The 21648-nt window shown below is 57.9% G+C and overlaps 2 protein-coding genes across 2 annotated transcripts; both read right to left on the reverse strand.

Moving 5' to 3' along the window:
* Positions 1 to 351: 351 nt before the first annotated feature.
* On the reverse strand, positions 352 to 11120 carry P4HB (prolyl 4-hydroxylase subunit beta). Its single transcript, XM_082860394.1, has 11 exons — positions 10925 to 11120; positions 9645 to 9851; positions 7393 to 7526; positions 7121 to 7258; positions 3429 to 3533; positions 3106 to 3231; positions 2725 to 2925; positions 2460 to 2580; positions 2194 to 2375; positions 2009 to 2095; positions 352 to 1252 (listed from the first exon to the last, which is right to left on the reverse strand). Exons 1-11 carry the CDS (start codon positions 11073 to 11075, stop codon positions 1172 to 1174), a joined length of 1533 nt encoding a protein of 510 aa, XP_082716520.1. The 5' UTR covers positions 11076 to 11120; the 3' UTR covers positions 352 to 1171.
* A 5439-nt stretch (positions 11121 to 16559) lies between these two features.
* ARHGDIA (Rho GDP dissociation inhibitor alpha) lies at positions 16560 to 20541 on the reverse strand. The gene is made up of 7 exons (XM_082860434.1): positions 20464 to 20541; positions 18728 to 18944; positions 18542 to 18625; positions 18201 to 18277; positions 18057 to 18120; positions 17716 to 17929; positions 16560 to 16757 (listed from the first exon to the last, which is right to left on the reverse strand). Exons 2-6 carry the CDS (start codon positions 18915 to 18917, stop codon positions 17730 to 17732), a joined length of 615 nt encoding a protein of 204 aa, XP_082716560.1. The 5' UTR covers positions 18918 to 18944; positions 20464 to 20541; the 3' UTR covers positions 16560 to 16757; positions 17716 to 17729.
* Between the last annotated feature and the right edge of the window lie 1107 nt (positions 20542 to 21648).

The raw sequence follows: 21648 nt of genomic DNA on the forward strand, positions 1-21648 counted from the left end.
AGGTTAGAGCCACGCGTCCCTGACCATCACGTCCTGACATGGCACATGGGGAGAATCCATGTTGTGACCACTGGATGCCCACGGCGGGTAAAGCTGCCGAACTGCGTCACAGGTAAGCCAGCCTGACGGCACAGGAACAGGGCCAAGAGGCAGCCCTCACCCCGTCATGATGGTGACAGCTCCACACACTGTGCCCACAGGATTTGTGCACGCTTCTGCGTCTCTGCTGCGTTCCAAGAAAGAGATGTCTCGACAAGAGCGGCCCCCACCAAGCCCACCTCCTCTCCCGAGAAACCTGGAATTCCAGCCCCACTCCCCGTGCCTGGAGGTTGTAAGGCAGAGGCAACAACAGGCAGAAAATTTCAACTTTATTTGGCCAATGTGTCCAATTCCAATATTGTGGTAGAAATGCCTGAAGAACTGTCAACATGTGATTCGGCTCAAGCAAGCATCCTTGGCCGTCTCCCAGCCTGGAAACGGAGGGTCCTGGTTCTGCCTGGTGCAGGCCTCAGGCCACCCCGGATGTCACAGAGCAACAAGGACCCTGGCTTGGGGAAGGAGGGGGCTGCAGCTGCACCCTCCAGTCATGGGGGGGGGGCCCCTGTGACAGAAACCTGAAGTCACCATTTAACCAAACGATGCAGGAGCCACGCTCCACCATGGCAACACCACATGAGGTGAGGGACCTGTCCAGACTGGCCTGGTCCTGCCCCACATAGGGGACAGGAGTCCCAGGGAGGCCTGGCCAAGGTGGAACAGACGCCCTGACTTCCAAAAACATCTAAAAATCCCACAGATGGAATTTTTTTTTAATGTGATAGTATAAACCTAACAGGAATGAGACATTGCCAGCATGAGATTCCAAAACATTTTAGCAGGCACTCTGGACAGAACCATGTACAAAAAAGTACATCACAATTTAAAAAAAAGGCCCACCAAGATGGGCTGGGCTGGCCTGGAAATAAACCCCTTTCCAAAAGTTGAAAAGCAAAGGAAGACGGGTTTAAATTTACACGTGTGTTAGAGTGAAGTGTGGCTTCAAAAAAGTTCCCTGCATTTCCGATCGACGCTCCCTCTCCGGGAGGGTCTGTGGGCGTCCGGAGGCTGTGCTGCTGGGTGTGCAGCCCACTGGGAGGTGCCGGGTTTGGGTGCCCAGGTCTGGTTTTCTGTGTTACAGTTCATCTTTCACAGCTTTTTGATCATCGTCTTCCTCCAGATCAGGCTCTTCTGCTTCTTCAAGGTCTTCTAGATCCTGGGACGGAGGATGAAAAGGAAGGGAAATGAGAGGTCCAGGCCAAGCTGGCATGCTGAGGCCCCCACACCCATGCCAAGTAAGCCAGGGACCAGCTGGCCACTCGGGCACAAGCAGCCAACTTTGGTCTCTGTGAGCAGATGTGCGTATATGTGGGGTGCGCTTCCCGAGGAGAGCGAGGCACGGGGACTTCTGCCCACAAGACAGGGGGGAAGCAGAGCTGGTGCTGTGGCAGCCCAGCCCACGCCATCCAGCAGGTGAGCGCAGGGCCTGCCCCAGCGTGAAGACCAAGCAGGGAACTGCTGGTGTGTAACATCCACCCCTGTAGCCCTGGAGTCTGAGAGGCCAGTGGCAGCCCATGAACCACAGCGGCACAAACGGCCCTGGCGCTCCTCACCTGCCCCCGCCCCCCAGCAGGTCTGCCCCCTGGTCCCACATCCCCGCGCTTCCGCTTCCGGGCGGGCCCTGCGGCCTCAGCTGACCATTCCCTTCACCACGCCCACCCTGCCACACCCTCCTGGCCTGGCACTTCTGATGTCCCCTCCACTACCCCCAGGTGACCCTCGCTGATGTGGACAGGCCTGAGCTCACACCCAGCAGAGCACCTCAGCTCGACAGGGAACGTACCAGACGAGCCTGAGAAGATTCCTGAGCAAACACTGGCACCTAAAAACCCTCGCAACACCCCTGTATAGTGCTACCCGGCAGCACTGAGAAAGCATGTCCCATGGGCGGCAGGGTCCGGTGACCACCTACATCATCATCCCCGGCTCCGTCCTGGCCGCCGCTCTCCAGGAACTTCTTAAAACCGTCCAGTGTCCGCTCCCCATTGTAGTCGATGACCTGTGGGGAGGGGAATGAGATGCGGGAAGCGGTCCTACCTGACAGCCCCCCACCGCCCCTGCACACCCTTCCCGCCCAGCCCTCGGTGGCGGGCGCACCGTCCTGCCGGCGCTGGCGGGGAAGAACTTGAGCGTGGGGAAGCTGTGCACTTTCACCGCCTCCACCTCATTGGCTGTGGAGTCCATCTTGGCAATGACGACGTTCTCGTGGTCCTTATACGTCTCTCCCAGCTTATCCCAGATGGGGGCCAGCTGCTTGCAGTGACCGCACCACGGGGCGTCTGAAAGAGAGCCGTTCTGAGTCTTGCTTGGCCGGAAAGTACCCTGCCCCACCGAGCCCTGAGGAGCTGGAGGGCCTCACTTACAGAACTCCACAAAGACGTTCTTTTTCTCATCAAAAGCGACCTCTTCGAAGTTCTTCCCGACGAGCACTTTGACAGGCTGCTTGTCCCAGTCATCAGGCAGCTCCTGGCTCATCAGGTGGGGCTAGAGGGCAGGTAGAGCAGGGTCAGGCATGCGCGGTCACCCAGGGACCCCTCCGCTGCCTAGCTGCTTCCAGAGCCTCAGGAGGAGGTGCGCCCCCAGGATCCTCAGCAGTAACCCCAGCCCACCCCCAGACACGGCCTATACCTTGATCTTGCCCTCCAAGAAGCGGTGGCAGAACTCGGTGATCTTCTCTGCCGTCAGCTCGTCCGACTCTGGCTTGTACTTGGTCATCTCCTCCTCCAGCGTGATGAGGCGCACGGCCGGGCACTCCTCCTTCTTCAGGCCGAAGAACTCCAGGATGCGCTGGTTGTCAGCATGGTCGCTGTCGATGAAGATAAACAGGATCTTGGGGGAGAAAAGGCACGCTGACGGCACTGTAGGACAAGGGCTCCCTCTGCCTCCCTGCTGCCCACTCCCAACAGCTGGGACCCCGAGACTAAACAGGCTGTCCTGAGGCAGGAAGAACACTCTGGACCAGCCTTCAACCTGGGGCCGAGCCGCCCGCAGGCCACCGGGAGTGCTCACCTTGCCCTTGAAGCTCTCGGCAGCTTTTTTGAAGTTGCTCAGCTTTCCCTCGTAGTCGGACACGCTCTTCGGCAGGAACAGCAGGATGTGTGTCTTAATTTCCCCTCCGAAGATCTTCGGGGCTGTCTGTGTTAGAAACGCAAGTTACTTGGTCTGAGTCACAAACCAAACTGTTGACACAGGCTATTCTCTCAATGGCCCCAATGCCACCACAAGCCTGGACAACAGCAGGGGCTCTGCAAGTGGGGGTCCCCACGACCGAACATCATGACCCCCTGAAACCTCCCCCCACCAGGGGCAGGACCAGCAGCACAGAGCCACACCTGCTCAGTGAACTCGATGACCAGGGGTAACTGGTTGTGCTTGATGAAGTCCAGAAGTTTCTCCTTGGTGACCTCCCCCTCAAAGTTGTTCCGGCCTTCATCAAACTGTGGAGAGAGAAAGGTGTGGATGCCGAGGCTCTCCACAAAGCCCCCTATTGCCCCGGCTGGCCCGACTTGGCCAGGAACGCAGTCTGCAGCATTTTCCTGTCTGGGTTTTGAGCACAGTTGGGGGCAGGACCCACGTGCCTCCATCCAAAGCAAAACCAGGTGACGGCTGCAGGGACATAACCTCTGGGCAACCAGGCAACACTGAGGTCACTAGGAGCGCACGCAGGCTCCCCACGAACACTGGCAGGCAGCCTCCCACGTGCCAGGATGGCAGCAGCTGACCCAGACCCTGCCCCGACATGTTCCTGACAAGCCACGAGAACCCCACGTCCTGGGTGCCAGAGGACTGCCTCATTGCCAAGTCCCTAAAACTGCAGCTCTCCCAGTGCGGGCCTCACCCCTGTGGGTCCAAGGCCCTCCCAGGGTGGATGCAAGGTCAGAGTGATTTTCACAATCATGCTCAGACGGCAGGTGCCTTGTCACCCTTTCCCCCCGGAGTGTGCAGTACGGTGTGACATTACGTCAGACTAAAGGCAAACAGGAGAACCCAGCTGTCTTCTGTTTGGGCAGACATTAGAGACCAGCAGAAATCTAAAATACCACTCTTACCCCTAAGATGTTGTTGTTGGGGAAAAATTAATTTTCACAAAAATATCTTTTTTTTGGCTGCACCATCTAGCTTGTGGGATCTTAGTTCCCCAACCAGAGATTGAACCCAGGCCCTCTGCAGTGAAAGTGCGGATTCCTAACCACTAGGCCGCCAGGGAATTCCCCCAAAATGTCATTTTTTTTTTTTTTTTCAAAATGTCATTTTTGATAACATGTTAACATTTATTACTGTTACTTCAGAATGAACAAGTTATTTGTTTTTTTTTTCAATTTCTCAGTTCTAACACTTCTAACACAATAAAAATGGATAGGTGTAATACACACACACAAAAGCTCTGGGAACTCCAGTAACCTGTTAAGAGTTTCAAAGTCCTGAGGCCACGAAGGGCGAGGGCTGCCGCTGCAGAGCCGCGAGATGCGGCCCTGCTCTGGATGGGGATGGCAGACACAGCTCCTCGTGAGGAAGGCTGAGCTGTGTCTTGGCCTGTCCAGCAGGTCAGTGAGCCTCCCATCACCCCTGTGAACTCAAATGGGACTTGGAGAGAAAAACCACTCACCTTCCTTTCCGGGTCATTTCCCTCTGTGTTTTCCTAAAGTAACTTCCAGAAAAGCAGGTGGCCACTTCCCACTCCCACTGCACTTATGTAGGGCCTGACACATGGCTTGATCACAACACGTGCTGCTAAGTAGGACCACACGGAGGGCCAGGAGCAGGGAGCTGAAGCCTGCTCTGCCTTCCCCACACCCGCAAAGGGAAGGTGCAGAGAAATAGGAAGGAAATGGAGGCGAGAGGCTGGCCTGGCCATGGCTGGGCACCATCAGGCATAAAATGGAGCCCCCAATAGAGGCAAATAGGCCGCCATCTCCACTCCTCCAAAACTGCCGTGCCTCTGTTGGGACGCAGTCTTCGAGGTAATATTGCCACATCACACTATGTTCGGTGTCTGCTTTGGTAAAAACCAAACAGCCAGCTGCAGGAGGCCTGGGGTCCTGGGCAAAGGCCACCCCTCCAGACCACAATGCGAATGTCACAAACAGGCCCCACAGCCACACTTAAGCCCCCAGCTTCAAAGATGAAAAAGAAACACAAAGTAAACACCAAACAAAGACACAGGACGATCAGCTCTCAAACCAGTGGTCCAAGTTCCAACGACCTGGAACCCAGCTGACCTGGGACCCAAGCTGGGAATCTCGGGCTCAAGTTCTGCTGGAGCCCCACCCTCGCCATCCTCTCTCTCAAGTGGCAGCTGGACGTTCCTGGGAGCCCCATCCCGCTCTCGAGGCTGCCCACTGGAAGACCAGCTAACTCTGAGGAACTAGGCGAACAGCCTGAAGGAAGGGGAACAAGTAACGGCAGAGAATGGGGACCACAGGCCGGGCAGGAATCTGCATCTTCTTCCTCTCATCTGTGGAGTTGTCTGACCCCCCAATACAAAGCCTGTGGGCTCTGCCAGGCTCTTCCTCACAGCTGCCCACGGAAGCCATGCCGTTCCAGCACAGTCACCGGAAGCAAACGAGTGCAAGAGGGGATGCCCGCCCACTGGCACCAGACCTGAGGGGGTCGGCTGTGCCCAGCCTGCATGAACACCAAAGACTTGAGGCCAAGAACAGATGAGCTACCGTGACTACAGTGTTTGCCGAACAAGGAACAATCGTGCTAACCTTCAAGGACATATGATCACCAAAACCATCGATCGAGTGTGACAAATGCCACTCCAGATCTCAAGGATAATGGAAAAGAACTGTGTGGACCAAGCTGATGAAAGGGGATTTGCAAGCTCTACAGGCCTGAGTCTCCCAGTCCCTCACCCAGAACTGCAGGGTGAGCCCAGGTCCTTCGTTCCACTCAATTCCATCCAACTCGGCAGGGTTTTTTCCTAATCAGCTGTTAATTACAGTTTCCTGGGCACTTTTGGGAAGACAATCGACTAATTTAGCAATTCTATTCCCTTTAGGGGACATCATGAGGATGTCTACTAAGAAAAGAGAGCATATATAATGCCTTGAGTTCTTTCGAAAAAGGGGCTTCAGACAGAGCTGAAAGCAAGCTGCCCCAGAACCCTGTGCAGCTGGGAGGCCCCGCCCCATGCTCCCCACCCCCAGGCTCTGGAGGCTCAGCGGTGCCCCACCAGGAATGCACACACAGTGGGGGGTCAGCCCCCCAAACACTGCGTCCTTTCTGACCACTCGATTTACAACTTTGCTGTAATACTACTTCTAACTACCTTCTAACCCTGGGGACAAAACAGGACAGGAGTCAAAGGCCCAGCCCCACCCCCACAGCCTTCCCTCCTCCACTCAGCACCCAGTCCAGGGACAGCTGTGTCCCAAGAGCATGGGTGCTCAGCCACTGTCTGCTGGCTAAGATAAAAGAGAGACCCCCATCGCCCACTCGGGTAATGTCTGCACACACCCATCTCAGCTGTGTCCTAGCAAGAGCGCACAGTGGTTAAAAGACACACGGAAGGAATAACAGACATGGGGCTGGGGGAGCCTGGAGGAGCCCGAGGGAGCCCTGGGGCCAGGCTCTACCAACAGGGTGGGAACACATGCCACTAATACTCCAGAGTGGAAACAAACAGGAGTGACATCTACACAACATCCCAAATGTAATTAATGCCGCTGAATCCTATACTTAAAAGTGGTTAAAATGCCAAACTTTGGTACAGGTATCACCACAGCTTTCCTTTAACAAGCTAACACTCCGAAGCGCCTGGCTTCCATAGAACAGTGCACCGGGGCCACCACAGAAGCTGGAACAAAGGGCCCACAGCTGAAGGGCTGAAGGCCACTGTTTAAGAGGCTCCTACAACCTGACGTTGCAAAATGGGCCCTGATAACAGGTGGGCCTCAGTCCAGCAGCCAGCGCCGCCCGGGCAAGGTCCTCGAAGGCAACACCAGCCCTGCAGCACAGCACCGCAACTACCCACGGGGGGGGGGGGGCGGGAGGGGGACGCTGCCCGAGGGCCACTCACCTTCTTAAAGAGGACAACCCCGTCCTTGTCCAGCTGGTATTTGGAGAACATGTCACTGCTGGATGTGATCCCGAAGGGGATGTCATCGGTGGCCTCTGCTGCCAGTAAGAACTGCTTGGCAGACTCCGACTCCACGTCCTGGAAAGGAGAAACAGAGGTGGCTGCCACCACAACACTGAGAACCCCTGCCCTGGTCAGCAACAGGGCAGACTGTGGTGCCCAGCCCACAGCAGGAGGAAGGAAGACCCGGGATGAAGTTCCAAAGCCTCTACCTTAAAGAAGCCAATGACTGCCACCTCGCTGGACTCCACCAAGGCCTCCGCGGCAGCCCCGTCAGACAGCGTGCTGGCAGCAGGACCTGTGCGCTTCTTCAGCCAGTTCACGATATCGTCGGCTTCTCTGCCAGCTGCACCCAAACACATGCAGGGTCCACTTGAAACCAGGGGTGCGCCCACCCTCCCCGCCCATCCTTATCCGACCTCTCTGCCAAAACCAGAGCAAAACATCCTCTTGCCACAGAAAAGGTATCTTGTCTACATACCTGCCCAAATTCCAGGGCTAAAAAGGATTTTCTGAGTATACGGGAGACTGTGGTTGTGTTTAAAGGAGGAAAAGGCAGTGGTTACCTCTGGATAATAGATTACAAGTCATTTTTTTCCACTAATACCTTTGCATCTTGTAAATTTTCCTTGACATTTAAATTCATTAAACACATGTGCACTTCCCCCCCCCAGTGGTCTCACACTAGGCTTCATCTTAATGAAGATGTGGTAGGATTGGAAGAAAGGGCTGGTTAGCAAGTCAGCCTCAAGGCCAGCTTTCCCCTGCGAAAGCGGGCTGGGCTCTACCACCCCGTGCACCAAGGTTGGTCAGGTGTCCTCGCCCCACATGCCTCCTGGACTGACAGGAGGAAGAGATCAGCCCATGCACACCACCCAAGCAGATAAAACGAAAAGGAAGAAAACTGCTCCTCCTGAGACTGAGGCTAGTTACCCTTTTTCCCCTCATAGGGTGCAACTACCTGGTCCGACCTGGAAAGGGTTGCCAAATCTCATGTTTAAAAGAACTCTGCCTTAGGGACTTCCCTGGTGGTCCAATGGGTAAGACTCCACGCTCCCAACGCAGGGGGCCCGAGTTCGATCCCGGGTCAGGGAACTGGTTCCCGCATGCCGCAACTAAGACCCGGCACAGCCAAAATAGATAAATAAAATATTTTTTAAAAAATAGCTTTAGGGGGCTTCCCTGGTGGCACAGTGGTTGAGGGTCCGCCTGCCGATGCAGGGGACGCGGGTTCATGCCCCGATCCGGGAAGATCCCACATGCCGCGGAGCGGCTGGGCCCGTGAGCCATGGCCGCTGAGCCTGCGCGTCTGGAGCCTGTGCTCCGCAACGGGAGAGGCCACAACAGTGAGAGGTCCGCGTACCGCAAAAAAAAAAAAAAAAAAAAAAATAGCTTTAGGACTTCCCTGGTGGCGCAGTGGTTAAGAATCTGCCTGCCAATGCAGGGGACACAGGTTTGATCCGTGGTCTGGGAAGATCCCACATGCCGTGGAGCCACTAAGCCCACAAGCCACAACTACTAAAGCCTGCGTGCCTAGAGCCCGTGCTCCGCAACAAGAGAAGCCATCACAATGAGAAGCCTGTGCACCGCAACGAAGAGTAGCCCCCGCTTGCTGCAACTAGAGAAAGCCCACGCACAGCAACGAAGACCCAACACAGCCACAAATAGATAAATATTTTAAATAAAGAAACAAAACACTTAAGATAAATCTTTAAAAACTAGCTTAAAAAAAAAAAGCATTCTGCAGAGAATAAGTGAAAGCTGTGCTATCAGTTACAGGTGGAGTCAGGAAGAGTTGTCTCATCTACAAAGCCTTAGTGTTAGTGACGGGATCATGGTAACTCTGCATAAGGCACTTCCATTCCAAAGTGAACATAAGTAAAAGTGGGAGCAATGAAACAGCAGCCTACTGAGAAGACCAGAGCTGCTGGCATCAGAACTAACAAGATGTGCTGCTCTAAAGGATTCTAGCAGATAAGCCACAGAACCTGTTTTACAGACAAAGATTCTCCGCTGTCACTGGTACCGACCAGGCTACACAGGGGAGGCGGCCGAGCAGCGACTGAGGGCCTGTGCCGCAGACGAAGCCGGGCATGGATTCAAGCTCTGCCACGACCGGCACGAGCCCCAGACCGGTACCCACGGATCTCCGCTTGCCCCTCCTCTGTGAAAGGCCCTTGCTCCCGCCTTGGTGGCAGGCACACCAGAGAGCCAGCAAAGGCGGACATGTTGCTCCATTTGCTCAGCCTCCCCCCACTTGCTGGTCACCTTAGGACAAGCCTCAGCCTACTAGCCACCCCCCTGGGATGACCCTCTCCACTTGAGAGGTTCAGGAATGAGAGAATGTTCCTCACACAACCCTCAGAGTCTGAACTAGACCTAGAATGGGTTCAAGAATGGGTTCTCCTCCACGCCTCTTATCTTCAAGAACTGCAGGCAATGAAAGGACGTGCCGCGGTCACACCTGTGTACTCTTTGGGGGACGCCGTGTCTCCGTTCTTGAAGAACTTGATGGTAGGGTAGCCACGGACGCCATACTGCTGGGCCAAGTCAGACTCTTCAGTAGCATCCACCTTGGCCAGTCTGATCTCAGAACCTTCTGCCTTCAGCTTCCCAGCTGCTTTGGCATACTCCGGGGCCAGAGCCTTGCAGTGGCCACACCATGGGGCATCTGGGAGAGAAAGCAAGACCTAGAAGGCAGCACCAACCCACTCCACTGCCTCCCCTCCCTTCTCCTTTGCTACTTCCCTCCATAAAATCCTTATCTTTGAACCAAGATAACCCCTCTGAACCCACAGGTTGAGCTGATAGCTTGGTTCTCTTGGGCAATATCCGATAGAGGCCGTGAATGACAAACCACCAGCCCCACTCTGCTTTGTCTTCAATGATTAGCAACTTCCTACTACCTGCAGGCGATCAGGGCAGTTGAGTCCCCGGAATTTCCCTTTAGGAACCAAAGAAGTTAGGCAGCTAAAGCCACGGCAGCCGTGTACTCGGTGAGACTAATCATGAGTACGAGACTCACATCTAACACGAGTTGTTTAGACTCTCTCTGAACTCAGGTTAGCAGCTGTCTTAGGCCTAAGATTTCCCCCTGAAACAGTCATGGCTCAAACACTTATGGACACAAAGGTTTTGGATTCTGGTTGGCAACACTGTTAATCAGAAGACAGCTGTTCCTGGTGGAAGGTGGTGTGGGCAGGGGCAGTGTTTTCTGGGAACTGGTCCAGGCAAGCAATTAGGGGACTGGACCCTGCGTGGTCCTTCGTAGTTGTAGCAGCTTACACAGTCGACCCTGTTTTACTTAGGCTATCCAAGACATCCTGCCATGTGGACCTCAGGCATAAAAGCACATTCAAGCTGTCTGCCCTTGGTCACCCTCGGGGTCCAGCTGGGCAGGAGGGATGCCCCCAAGACACGGGCAGCGCACGGACGCTGACAGGTCTGTGGGCTGTTTCCGCTTAAGGATGTGCCTCTCCAGGGGCTAGGAGTCAGCGCATCCATGGGGTGGCCGGAAAGCTGACAGCCCTTTAGACCCCCAACCCACCTCTGGCGGGGCCGGGGGAGGGAGGGTGGGGAGGGGCGCCCAGGACCCCTGCGCCCCCCCACCCTCCAGCCCCCCTCCGTCCCTCTGTCCCCCCGGTGCTCCTGCACCCCTGGCCCCTCCTCTGTGCCCACTCCGTCCCCACGCCGCGGTGACGGCGAGGCCCGGCCCGGACGGACGGACAAGCGGGCGGCACTCACAGAACTCCACCAGCAGGTACTTGTGGGCCGCCAGCGCCTCGTCGAAGTTGCCCTTATGGAGCACCAGGACGTGGTCCTCCTCGTCGGGGGCGCCGGCGCCCGCGCGGACTAGCGCGGCCAGGGCCAGGCAGAGCAGAGCACGGCGTAGCATGTCGAAACGAGCTCCGCGCTCCTGTTGGCGCCGCCAGGACAGCAGGCCACAAGAGCGCGCACTGCCCGCCCCGCCCTTATAACTCAGGCCGCAGAGCGCGCGCCCGCCCGCGCCCACCTCCGATTGGCCGGTGGGCTTCGGGGCCCGCCTCCGCCGCTCTTGCATTGGGCGTCCACACTGGCCACGGCCCCGGATTCGGAATCGCTACGGGCACCTCCCTCGCCCTCGCCCAGGATTGGCCAAGGAGCTCGCGCTCGCACTCTTTCCCGGCCTCTCATTGGTTCCTGACGGAGAACTTTCTCTCCCTGGCCTTGTGACTGGTGGCTTTCTCCTACACCTTCAGCGGGTCTGGAATGGCTGCTACCTTCGGGGGCCTGGGCTCTGCGACTCCTGATTGGCCGAGACATGCGCGCACCCCGCGCGATCCTTCGTCGAACGTGGCAATGGGGCGGAGTCCCCAGCTGAGGGGCGGAGCCGCGCTTGCGCCTCCGAAACCCCTCGTGTTGCTTTCTGACTGGACCGCGTATCCCCAATTGACACCGCCCCCCAGCTCTGCAGACTGGAAACTGAGCTGACGCGCTTCCGGCGCGCGTGAGGCCCGTGAGGCTCCTGCAGTGGCGGGGCTCCGGTTCGGGCGTCGCCCCGGGAGCCTCAGCGGGCGGCTCGGGCGCTCCAGGTGGCGGCGTAGCGAGGCGCAGGGGCAGCGCGCGGGGGGCGCGGGGAGGACCGAGGCAGGACGCGATGGGGCCGGCAAGACTCGGCTCGGCCCGGAATGGGGCCGCCTGCCTTGGTGAGAGGGTCAGGGCCGGCACCGTCTCCTGCGGCACCTTCCCTCCCTCCCACCGGCTGCCAGTCCCACGAAGCAGCCTCTGGGTCGCTTTCAGGCGCCCGGGTAGACCCGCGCCGTCCACTAGGGGGGTCGCTAGCGGCCACCGAGCTCTAAAATGCGGCCGAGCAGCGTGACTGGGAGTGAGCGTAACACGCACCGGACGTCAAGACTGAGGACGGGAGGGGAATGTACGATATTCCCTTGATGCCTTTTTATATTGACATGTTGAGATATTTTGTATACGATGACTTAAGTAAAAGTATTAAAGCTTTTTTTTTCCTCCAGTTTTTTTCTTTAACGTGGCTTTAGAACATTTAAAATAACATACGTCGCCCAAATGTTGCTTCTGTCGGGCGGCGCGGCTCTGGACGGAGCAGCTCCTTTTCCTTCACAGCTCAAAGCCTAACTCTAACCCCACCCCACCCCCGTCTACACTCTCTTCTTCGTGTTCACTTCCTCGGTTGTGAAATACCAACCCCACTGATTTTCATTCATCATCGATTTAATAACTTGACAAGAAAAAGGAGGACACTCCCACATTAAATGTACACGTTGGCAATATAATAACATCCTGATTTCAGAAATGGTAAAACATAGAAAAAAAGATGTTTTTGTACTTCTGAGAGTTTGCATTTATTGACACGTAGCTCCTGAGGGCCTGTCTTCTCATCTCTTGTGGTACTTCCTCACCTAGAATATGAATTCCTGAAGGTCAAGACCAGGTTCTCTGTGCCCCTCCCCCAGGGCCAGTAGAACAAGAGTCAGTCAGAGGTGGTTGTAGCTCCTGGGATGCCTGTCTACCTCACAGAAGGCACTGTACAGGAGCTGGGCCTCAGGCAACGAAAGGCTATGAACATGTGTCTCTGCAGCTGCAGCCTCCACCCCAGTTCAGTGGGGTCCTGGCCCGCTGAGTGGCAGTGATTCAAAATAAGCCATCACAGGCACCCTCTACTCTCTGGGAAAGGGTGGGAATTGCCTCATATCTCCTGCCCTATCTCCCAACATTTTTGTGATTGCCATGACCCCGATTTACAGACCACAATTTGGGTCTGAGACAAGGGACACTTGTACCACGTCTAGATTTCAGAGGCACTCATGAAATCAGAGTTTAGATGCCTAAATTTTTGGACTTTAGTTTTTTCATCTGATAGGGACAGAGTGAAGAGATACCAAGATGTTGATTAGTTTGTGATGGTTTGGAGGCAGCTTAGCCTCACAGCATACGGTAAAGTAGTTACAAAAGATGAGAATACTGGGACCAAGGGGAGAACAGACCAGACGCAGGACAGCAAGGATCTGAGTTGCTGGCTGTGGTTGACTCTCACTCTGGTTCAGTCTGGGCCTCCATGGCCAAAGCCAAGGGTAATTGGGACACACCTTGATGCAGGTGCTGACAGGCCACTGTTCTGCAGCCCAGGTGAACCCAGCCAAGTCATCGTTCTGTGAAAACCAGGGCTCTGGCCTGGGCAGGGCATGGTATTTTCATGCCTTGCCTGCATTGGTGCACCTTCTCAAAGCACGTCCGCAGGGAAGTGGGGTTCCCAGAAAGCTGGAGGGAGGCCATGTTTGGGGATGCCCCAGGTCTCCAGTCTCTGGGGTTGGTCAGTAGTTGGGTGAGGTGCAGGGGTGCATCCTTCCCCCCAGGACACAGGCCAGGTTCACTGTACACCTCTGCAAGCCTTGTCCCTGAGGGGAGGGCCAGCGTCTGTCTTTTTCCTAAGGCCACTCACATGCCTTTCATGGGCAACTCTAGGAAGAGGCGACGGAGCCGTGTTCACTCTCATACCAGTGCCCTGAGCTGGAGTGCACCTTTGGAGAGCAGAGCCCCAGTGGCTGTGGCTCTGGCATCTCTCTGAACCCAGTACAGCTGCTTCAGGATGTCCTCCAGGGGTCTCTCACACCCAGAGGAAGTGCTCATTAAACACTGGTTGAACAACTGAGTGATAAAACATATTGATAAAGACTACTCTCAAAAATAGAGTTCTTGGGGACTTCCCTGGTGGCGCAGTGGTTAAGAATCCACCTGCCAATGCAGGGGACATGGGTTCGAGCCCTGGTCTGGGAAGATTCCACATGCCGCGGAGCAACTAAGCCCGTGCGCCACAGCTACTGAGCCTGCACTCTACAGCCCGTGAGCCAGAACTACTGAAGCCGGTGCGCCTAGAGCCCGTGCTCTGCAACAAGAGGAGCCACCCAATGAGATGCCTGCGCACTGCAACGAAGAGTAGCTGCCGCTCGCCACAACTCAAGAAAGCCTGCGTCACAGCAACGAAGACCCAATACAGCCAGAAAAATAAATAAATTAAAAAAAAAAAAAAAAGATTCCACGCTTCCACAGCAGGGGGCACGGGTTTGATCCCCCGTCAGGGATCTAAGATCCTGCGTCCCGCCTGGTGTGGCCAAATATTAAAAAAACAAAAAAAGTTCTCAGAATAAAACAACTCCCTTTCAACCCAACTGGAGGCATTGAGGGAGTTAACAGCTGGCTCCTGGACACCCAGGAAGTCCTCCTGACTGCAGGTTTCCACTGTGGAACAGGAGCAGGGGAGCGAGGGCTGTGCCATGGGCCACACAGCCCTGCACATGGGTGAGCTGGGACATAGGAAGAAGGTGCAGTGGTGAGCGTGGCCCTGGTGGACTGAAGTGGACCCTGATTGTAAAGTATGACAGTGCTGGGCATGGAGAAGATTCTAGCAAGCTACAATAACTGGTGAGTAGTCACAATAAAGGCGCTGACCTTGTGTCCACTGCCACTCTCCTCAGTGGAAGAAGGGTCCATCTAGGGGATGGCTGAGGAGGCAGAAGCTTGGGGATGACTAGGGCTATGGACAGAGGGAGGGAGTGGAGAGGAAGGGTCACAGGCACTGGCTCACTAGGGCAGGGAGCCCCGGCCCAGCGGCACTGAGCTGTACAGACAGGTTTGGGTTTGGGGTGGAACCAGAAGGATCAGGTTAGACTTGGGACCTGAGAGACACGTCATGCAGGTCCTGCAGGTGCCACCTCATGTAATCCTTCACCAGAGGAGGAACGAGAACAAAGTCCTGGCTGTTGGCAGCGTGTCTGTACTACTTGGCACTTGGGGTCTGAGTTCACATATCAAACCAAAGCTTGGAAAATCCAAGAGCTAGTAGGCCTCCTGGCTTGCCGGAGCCTCGGAAGGCCCTCGCCCGATAAACCAAACGGCTGCCAGCACAGGCTGACCCTAGGTTTGAAGATTTTCACTGGACCTCTTAGGAGGTGGACAAGGAGAGATAGAGCAGCTGTGGCTGGCCCCGGGGCTCCTGCAGACTGAAACTTGTAGCCACCGCCTGGGAGCCTTTCCCCTCCAAAGGTAGAGCTGTTTCAGAGGTAGCTGTGTCTGAGTTTAATGGGAAAGGCCTTGGGCCTCGGAACCCAGAGCTGTGCAGTCTCACTACCTCCCCCTGCCTCCAGCAGACAGTCCTGGGAGAGGCTGGTTAGGGTCCTTGACCCCTGTGGATTCCAGAGCTGGGAGGTACGGCTCTTGGATTTACGTCTGGGCCAGCTGCTGCACCAAGTGGCATTTTATCCCATTACCCAGCCCAGCGCCCAGACTCCAAAATCCCACCAGGGCCCTGGTAAGGAAGGGCAGGAGATAGCGAGCCCTGTGGGTGCCATCCTGGCATGACATGTGGTCACTGAACCGCGGGTGGAGGTGAAAGGGTACCTCCGAGTCCATCCCAGCTGGTGATAAGGTCCTGGGAGGGCTCACCCTACTGATAAGCACTGGGAAGAGTGCAGCCAAGGCGGGATCAGGGAAGCGGCTGCCTAGGTGTGACACATACCACTCTCCTCACCGGCTCAGAGCACAAAGGGAGATTTTGCAACCAACACTGAGCCATAAAAGGGAGTTTCTGGAACCGACACTCCAGAGCTGGGGATTCCTAACTGCCCTTTCCTGCCTCAGGGCTGGGAAAGGGTGTGTTAGGTACTGGGTGCCCTTGGAGGTGATGCTCTGAGGCAGCACAGTCCCTGCTACCCCAAGGTCCTGAAGAGACCCTGATGGTCAGCGGGACTGGCTGTGGAGCATGCATGGCCCTTGGCAGTCCTTCAGGGCTCGCTAGGTGCTCTCTTGTACCTCCATGCAGCGAGGGTCCCCATCTCCTCCCGTTCATCTCACCTCACCAATCCCACCTTTGGACCTCTGGCCCTGCCTGGCCCTACAGGGCACAGGGGCTTGGCCGGCCTTCCATGTCACCCTCCATTGGCCCTGCTGCCCATGGGGCCAACTTCTCCACCCTCCTACCTAGCTTGGAGTCCTTATCCCAGGTCCCTTGCGACCCAGTCATCCCATTTGTTCCCAAGTCTTCAGCACGATTCCTCTTCTCTGAGGCTGAAAGTGTTCCCTCCCAGAGGCTCAGACAGGGCCCATGAGTCGGGTGCCGGAGCCACTCTGGACACCCCACCGGGTCCAGGGCCTGACTGTGCCCCGCCCTTTCCCCACAAGAGCTGAAAGGGTAGCACTGGTCTCGCGGGCTGACATGACTAAGAAAGGGCTTAAAACCCATTATCCTTCAACAGCCACAGGAGCAGTGGCGACTGCACCTGGCCCCTGGCCAGCCTCTGGGTGCCCTGGGGTAGCAGAGGAATGGGGCCCCACTTCCCCTTTCCCACCAGGAGACGACCAGCAGACACCCTGGCTCCTTAGGGGGAGTTTATTTCCCGGTCAGAAAAGGAGAAGCAGGACAGGCTCTTGTGCGTTCTAGGCCCGGGCCTGACCGGGGAGGGGCAGGGTTGGGTGGGGGGCACAGGGGACGGCTCCAGCTGTGCAAGCTTGGTCCCACAGTTGTCCTGGCTGGGTCCTGGTTGGCCTGCTGGGGATGGTGGCACCGAGCCTGGGGGCAGAGGGCCCAGCAGGCCAGTGGGCCCAGAGGACGGCACATATGGAGGCAATAAATACCGACAGGCCAGGCACATGACTCCAGGCCGGCAGGCCCAGGCGGGACAGGTAAGGCTTGGCCACTGGTTTTGTCTGCTGAGGGCTCTCTCGTGGGGCCGTGGGCTCTAGGCACTGCCCACCGGGACAGAGAAGGCAGAGGTGTGAGGACACCCAGCCTCCCAGATGGGACTGGAGGCCGCTCAAGGTTTGGCATTTGGCTTTCCCAAGCCCCTGGAGCCGTCCCCGCAGCCCTGGCCAGGGGGAGGGGGACTGGCCAGGCCCAGGCAGACCGGGGAGCAGCAGCAGCACATCCCACACACCTTCTCGGGCCACGGGGATCACAGACGGGGCAGGGACTGGGGGAGACCACATGCTCATGCAGACACGGGGTTAGGAGATTAGTGACGCCCCCTCAGCACACGTTCCACATGTTAAGGCATCATGGTTAGACGGTTACTGACAGCGATGGATGGACTGACCAGGGAGAAGTGAAAGCTGGAGGACGACCGGCCCAACGAGGCCCCACGTGGTACACCCCACCCCCACCAGGAGGGCGTGCCAGAACACGAGGTGGGGCAACAGAGAAGGCCCAGGGGACCTAAGCCCCTCTGCAATGCCTGGCTCCCTTGCCAGGACCTCAGGTCGGGTTAGGACAGTGGGGAAACCTCAAGGGATACAGAAGGGGAGGTGTAGACCTCCCTCCCCACAGCACAGGCGGAAGCAGCAACAACACTAGACCACCGAGGAGGCTGGGGCCAGCAGGCTGGAAGGGTGGAGGAGGGACAGACAGGCCGGCCAGGAGGCAGACCAGGGGGAGTGGCGGCAGCGTGGGCGGGCCCTGTCAGCACTTTGGTCTGGGGTCAGGAGGGGTGGGGAGGGGCATGTCCGTCCTTCCGTCCGCCCGCCCTGCCCACCTCCCAGCCACGGCTCAGTCCTTCCACTCCTTCTTGATGGTGAGGTTCCACTCCCAGGACAGGTGGTCAGTCCTGTCGTCGTCTGTGAAGCGGGACTTGATGTTGTAGCTGCCTCGAGCCAGCATGCCCTTGGGGGCCTCCTCCATGGGGGTCAGGAACTCGTATTCCTCCGCCCGAGGCCCATAGCTCCCCACCATGTAGTCGGTCTTGTCAACTGCGATGCAGAAAAGGCGTCAGTCAGGGAGCAGAGCTGGGTGTTTCCTCTCTCCCTCCCGATCCCTGAGCCCCTGGGTGGCCACCTCCCTCCTGGGGGCTCGGGCCTGGCGCCCACCCTCACTCACTCTTAACGCCTTTCCTGTACGTGTGCTGGATGTACTTCATGCCGGACACGATCTCTCGGTTCACCTGCAAGGAGGCATCCCAAGCAGGGCTCAGCCAGGATCCCCAGCCCCAGACCCTGGCACCTCCCTGAGCCTCCTCCTTACCCGGAAGGAGATTTTTATCCTGTATTCCACACCTTCCTTCAGCACAAAGGACTGCTTCTTAAAGCTCTCCAGATCACCTGCATTTGACAGGAACGCCACACTAGGAGGTTCAGCCAGGGGAAGCCTCTGGCCCTGGTGGGGTGCCCCTTCCACCCGGCGCCCCCACATAAGCCTTGGCAACCCAGACCTAGACCACACCAAAGCCAGAGCCTTTTAAGACCACTTGGCTACGCTTCTTGTGCTCCCCACAAGAGGGCGCCAGCACCCCCAACAAACTATTTTTAGGGGAAGCAGCAGGGTGCCAGGCAGCCCCAGCCAGGAACCTCAGAGATACCACTCACCTGTCAGGTCCAGCTCCAAGGGGCCCGGGGCGGTGCTACAAACCAGAATCAGTCGGGTCACCACAACATTGGGGACATTGGGGTCTGCAAAGTGACAGCAAGTTAGAGTTTCACCAGTGGGGAAAATAGTAGCAAACATCCAGAAAAGCAACAGGTGTCCACACACACCCACCAGGGCCCACTCACCAGCGGACACGGCCACACGGCCCAGCAGGGCCTCCTTGTACTTGCGCAGACTCTCGTCGTCCTTGTCCAGCTCCTGGATCTCCTGGATGCTCTTCTGGGCCGGGGGCTTGTAGTTGACCGAGTGCTCATCCTCCTCGTTCTCAGCCGCAATCTGCGCCAGCTGCTCGGCTGTGGGCTCCTGCTCAGCCATACTCACCTCTAGCTAGGTCTGGGACACCTGTGGGCAGGGTAGCATGGGCTGTGGCATCTCGGAAGGACCCAGTGTTCCCCCTCCTGCCCCTCTGCAAGTCCCCCAGGTGATCTGCGTCAGATCTCTGCAGGTGGCCAAGCCCCACCTGGGCCCAAGGAGAGGTGCACCTTCTGTAACAGGAAAGCAACAGCCAGAACTTTGAAAAGGCCCCAGACACTGGCTCCTGAGGCCCAGAGGGGCCACACTTACCTCCTTGCCCTGCCTACCTCAGGGGACCCCACCCCAGGTCCAGCACCCAGAGCTAAATGGAACCTGCAGCCTGCTCCTAGGCGAGACCAGGCACAGCTCCCCTGCTGCCCAGGAAACAGCAGCACCCTGGTCCCTCCAGGCAACATCAGGACCAAGTCCTGCTGCTTATTCTGAACTGCCCAGGCCCTTGCCTCAAGGGACCCCTCCTGCTGGGTCCTCTCTAACCAGAGGGTTCCTTCGGACACGTCCTAGCTGCAAACCAAAGCCTTTGTGCAAGACACGGGTCAGTTCTGTCTCACCCTTCAAACACAAGACTCTCCTAAGGCTCAGATGACAAGGCCAACCTCAGTCTCACAGGTAAGTCCTAAAATGGCATGAGAGCTCCTAAGTGTCTGCCAACCATATCTCCAATTGTGAGGGTCTGCGACCTAGAATTTGCGAACCGCTGCAAACATGTGGTAGTCTCAGGACCCTCCTTCCGGACCCTGCCCCAGAAGAGCCCGCAGCAGTGCTGACAAAGCGAGGAGCAGCGATGGGGCAGCCACTGGGCTTCCTTCGGTAAGGATGACCGTCGCACCCCCTAGAATCCCTGAGGAGTATCTGAAACCCGCTCAGATCTAACCTGGAGGTGCAGGAGGTGGGTCAGGGCCACCAGTTGCCAGTAAAGATAGCCAAGGCTGGGACCCGTGCGAGGATCAGATCTTACAAAGGGCCGCTAGGGACCCGGAACCGCCCGGCCGCCGCAGGCGGGGTGGGGCCGGCCCGCTTTTCCAGACCTCCCAGCTGCTTCCTCTGGAATTCCTCTAGAAGACTCACGCCCTAACGCCAGTCAATCGCGGCCGCAGGCGACAGGATCCTTTAAGTGCGATGGCGCGGCCCGCACTTCCGCAGGGCCTGCAATCTGGGCCGGGCGCGGCCCGGCGCGTGGGGTGGGGCGCGGGGACCTCACCGCCCAAGGGAAGGGGCGTCCGGCCTGGCCCGGGCCCGCGCGCACCAGCGGGGAGGGGGTCCTGGGCACGAGCGGCGACCACAAAAGAGGCCTGCACAACCCCCGGATCCCGCCCCCAGCACCCAAGCCCCCGCCTCCGGATCCCAGCGCCCCCGACCCGCACGTGGGCCCGCCCTACGCCCGGGCCACCGCCCGCTGTCAATGCCGCCCCCGCCCGGCGCAGACCCCTCGGCGGGGCTGGCGGGCGGGGCGGGCGGCGAGAACAAAGGCGCGGCCCCGGCCTCCTCCCCCGCGGCCGCCCCGCCTGCCGCGCCCACCGCGCTCGCCAGCCCCGCCGCCCGCGCTCACCGGAGGATAGTCCTCGCCGCTCTAGCGCTCCCTCCCGCACAGAATGACGAACCTTGCCGCCCCGCCCGCGCGCGCCCGGCCTGCCACTTCCGGGGTCACGCGACTTCCGCTCGCGACGGGCGGGCTGCGGAGAGCGCATGCGCGCGGGCCCTGGCGTCTGCGCGCCGCCGCCATCTTGTGGGCACGGCCTCGTGGGCGCGTCCTGCGTGGGCGGTGCGACGGTGGGGACGTTTGCGGAGGCCTATCCCGCTGGGGCTTCTACGCCCCAGCGTAGATGGACCCGGGCATCCCCAGGGGTCAGCCCGCAAGCTGAAGGGGCGGGGCAGTGTCACAGTCTCGCTGAGCCCCACGCGGAACGTGGGCGCGGCGTGGCATTTCCGCGAGGTGCTGGAACGCGCGTCTGTCAACGGGCGCGTCTCCCACGGCCACGCCTCCTTCTGTGGGTATGCAGCCGTCATTCTGCGAGGACAAACGGGCCCGGCCTGTCCCCTCTAGGAGCCGGGGTCAGCGGATGGCCGCCGTCCAGCCTGAGGCGGCCTTCGCGCCCAGTCGCTGCTGTCCGGCCTCCTGGAAGTTACCGCCGGACGTTCATCCGCGGGTGTCGGCCTGGCGCGCCCTTCCAGGAGAGGGATCGGTGCGCCTGCCGAGCTTTTCGCTCCTTCCAGACCAAGTCAGCATGTGGTCGCCCTGCCAGGAGCTCCTGCCCCAGACGCCACGGCCGACCCGGGTTCTCCAGCCGCATGGCGAGTATTGGACACTTGCCCATGCGCTCAACCCAGGAGCATTTTGCAGCTCCAGGTGGGGCCCATGATTTGTGACCAATGTGGTGGGCCTGGTGGAGCCCGCGCCGCCAATGCCCGCCAAGCACCCCACTTCCTCCTCCTCCTCGCGGGGTCTGAGCCCCCAAATGTTCAACACCAGAATCATCACAAACACACACCCCTAGATTGCGCGTAGGAGGGCCTTTTAGGCCATAGAACTTAATGCGAAATACTGACCTTGGTATCTTTTCGAAATGTCTTAACTTTTGATGAGTATTTGCGAGTTTTCTGTATCTAAGAGTCTCACTGGCCCCTTTACGTGTAGGAAGTTGAGTTGGCCAAAGACAGAGCGTTCCAGTATGGTATTTATTCGGTGTGTGCTTCTGAGGCGTCCTGCCACTGAAAACCGCGATGCTAGAGCCAG

This window comes from Leucopleurus acutus (genome assembly GCF_964270905.1).
Source record: "Leucopleurus acutus genome assembly, chromosome: 19".
In the NCBI taxonomy this organism is placed as follows: Eukaryota; Metazoa; Chordata; class Mammalia; order Artiodactyla; family Delphinidae; genus Leucopleurus; species Leucopleurus acutus.

What these genes read in the sequence shown, in the direction of transcription:
- P4HB (XM_082860394.1), bottom strand. Translation starts at nt 11,075, where the DNA reads ATGCTACGCCGTGCTCTGCTCTGCCTGGCCCTGGCCGCGCTAGTCCGC. An exon ending in GGGTTGTCCTCTTTAAGAAG is followed by an intron (nt 3,534 to 7,120) that starts GTGAGTGGCCCT and finishes CTCTCTCCACAG; the next exon opens with TTTGATGAAGGCCGGAACAA. An exon ending in CCGCCAGCGCCGGCAGGACG is followed by an intron (nt 2,096 to 2,193) that starts GTGCGCCCGCCA and finishes CCCTCCCCACAG; the next exon opens with GTCATCGACTACAATGGGGA.
- ARHGDIA (XM_082860434.1), bottom strand. Translation starts at nt 18,917, where the DNA reads ATGGCTGAGCAGGAGCCCACAGCCGAGCAGCTGGCGCAGATTGCGGCT. An exon ending in CCGTGTGGCCGTGTCCGCTG is followed by an intron (nt 18,626 to 18,727) that starts GTGAGTGGGCCC and finishes GTCACTTTGCAG; the next exon opens with ACCCCAATGTCCCCAATGTT. An exon ending in GTACAGGAAAGGCGTTAAGA is followed by an intron (nt 17,930 to 18,056) that starts GTGAGTGAGGGT and finishes TCTGCATCGCAG; the next exon opens with TTGACAAGACCGACTACATG.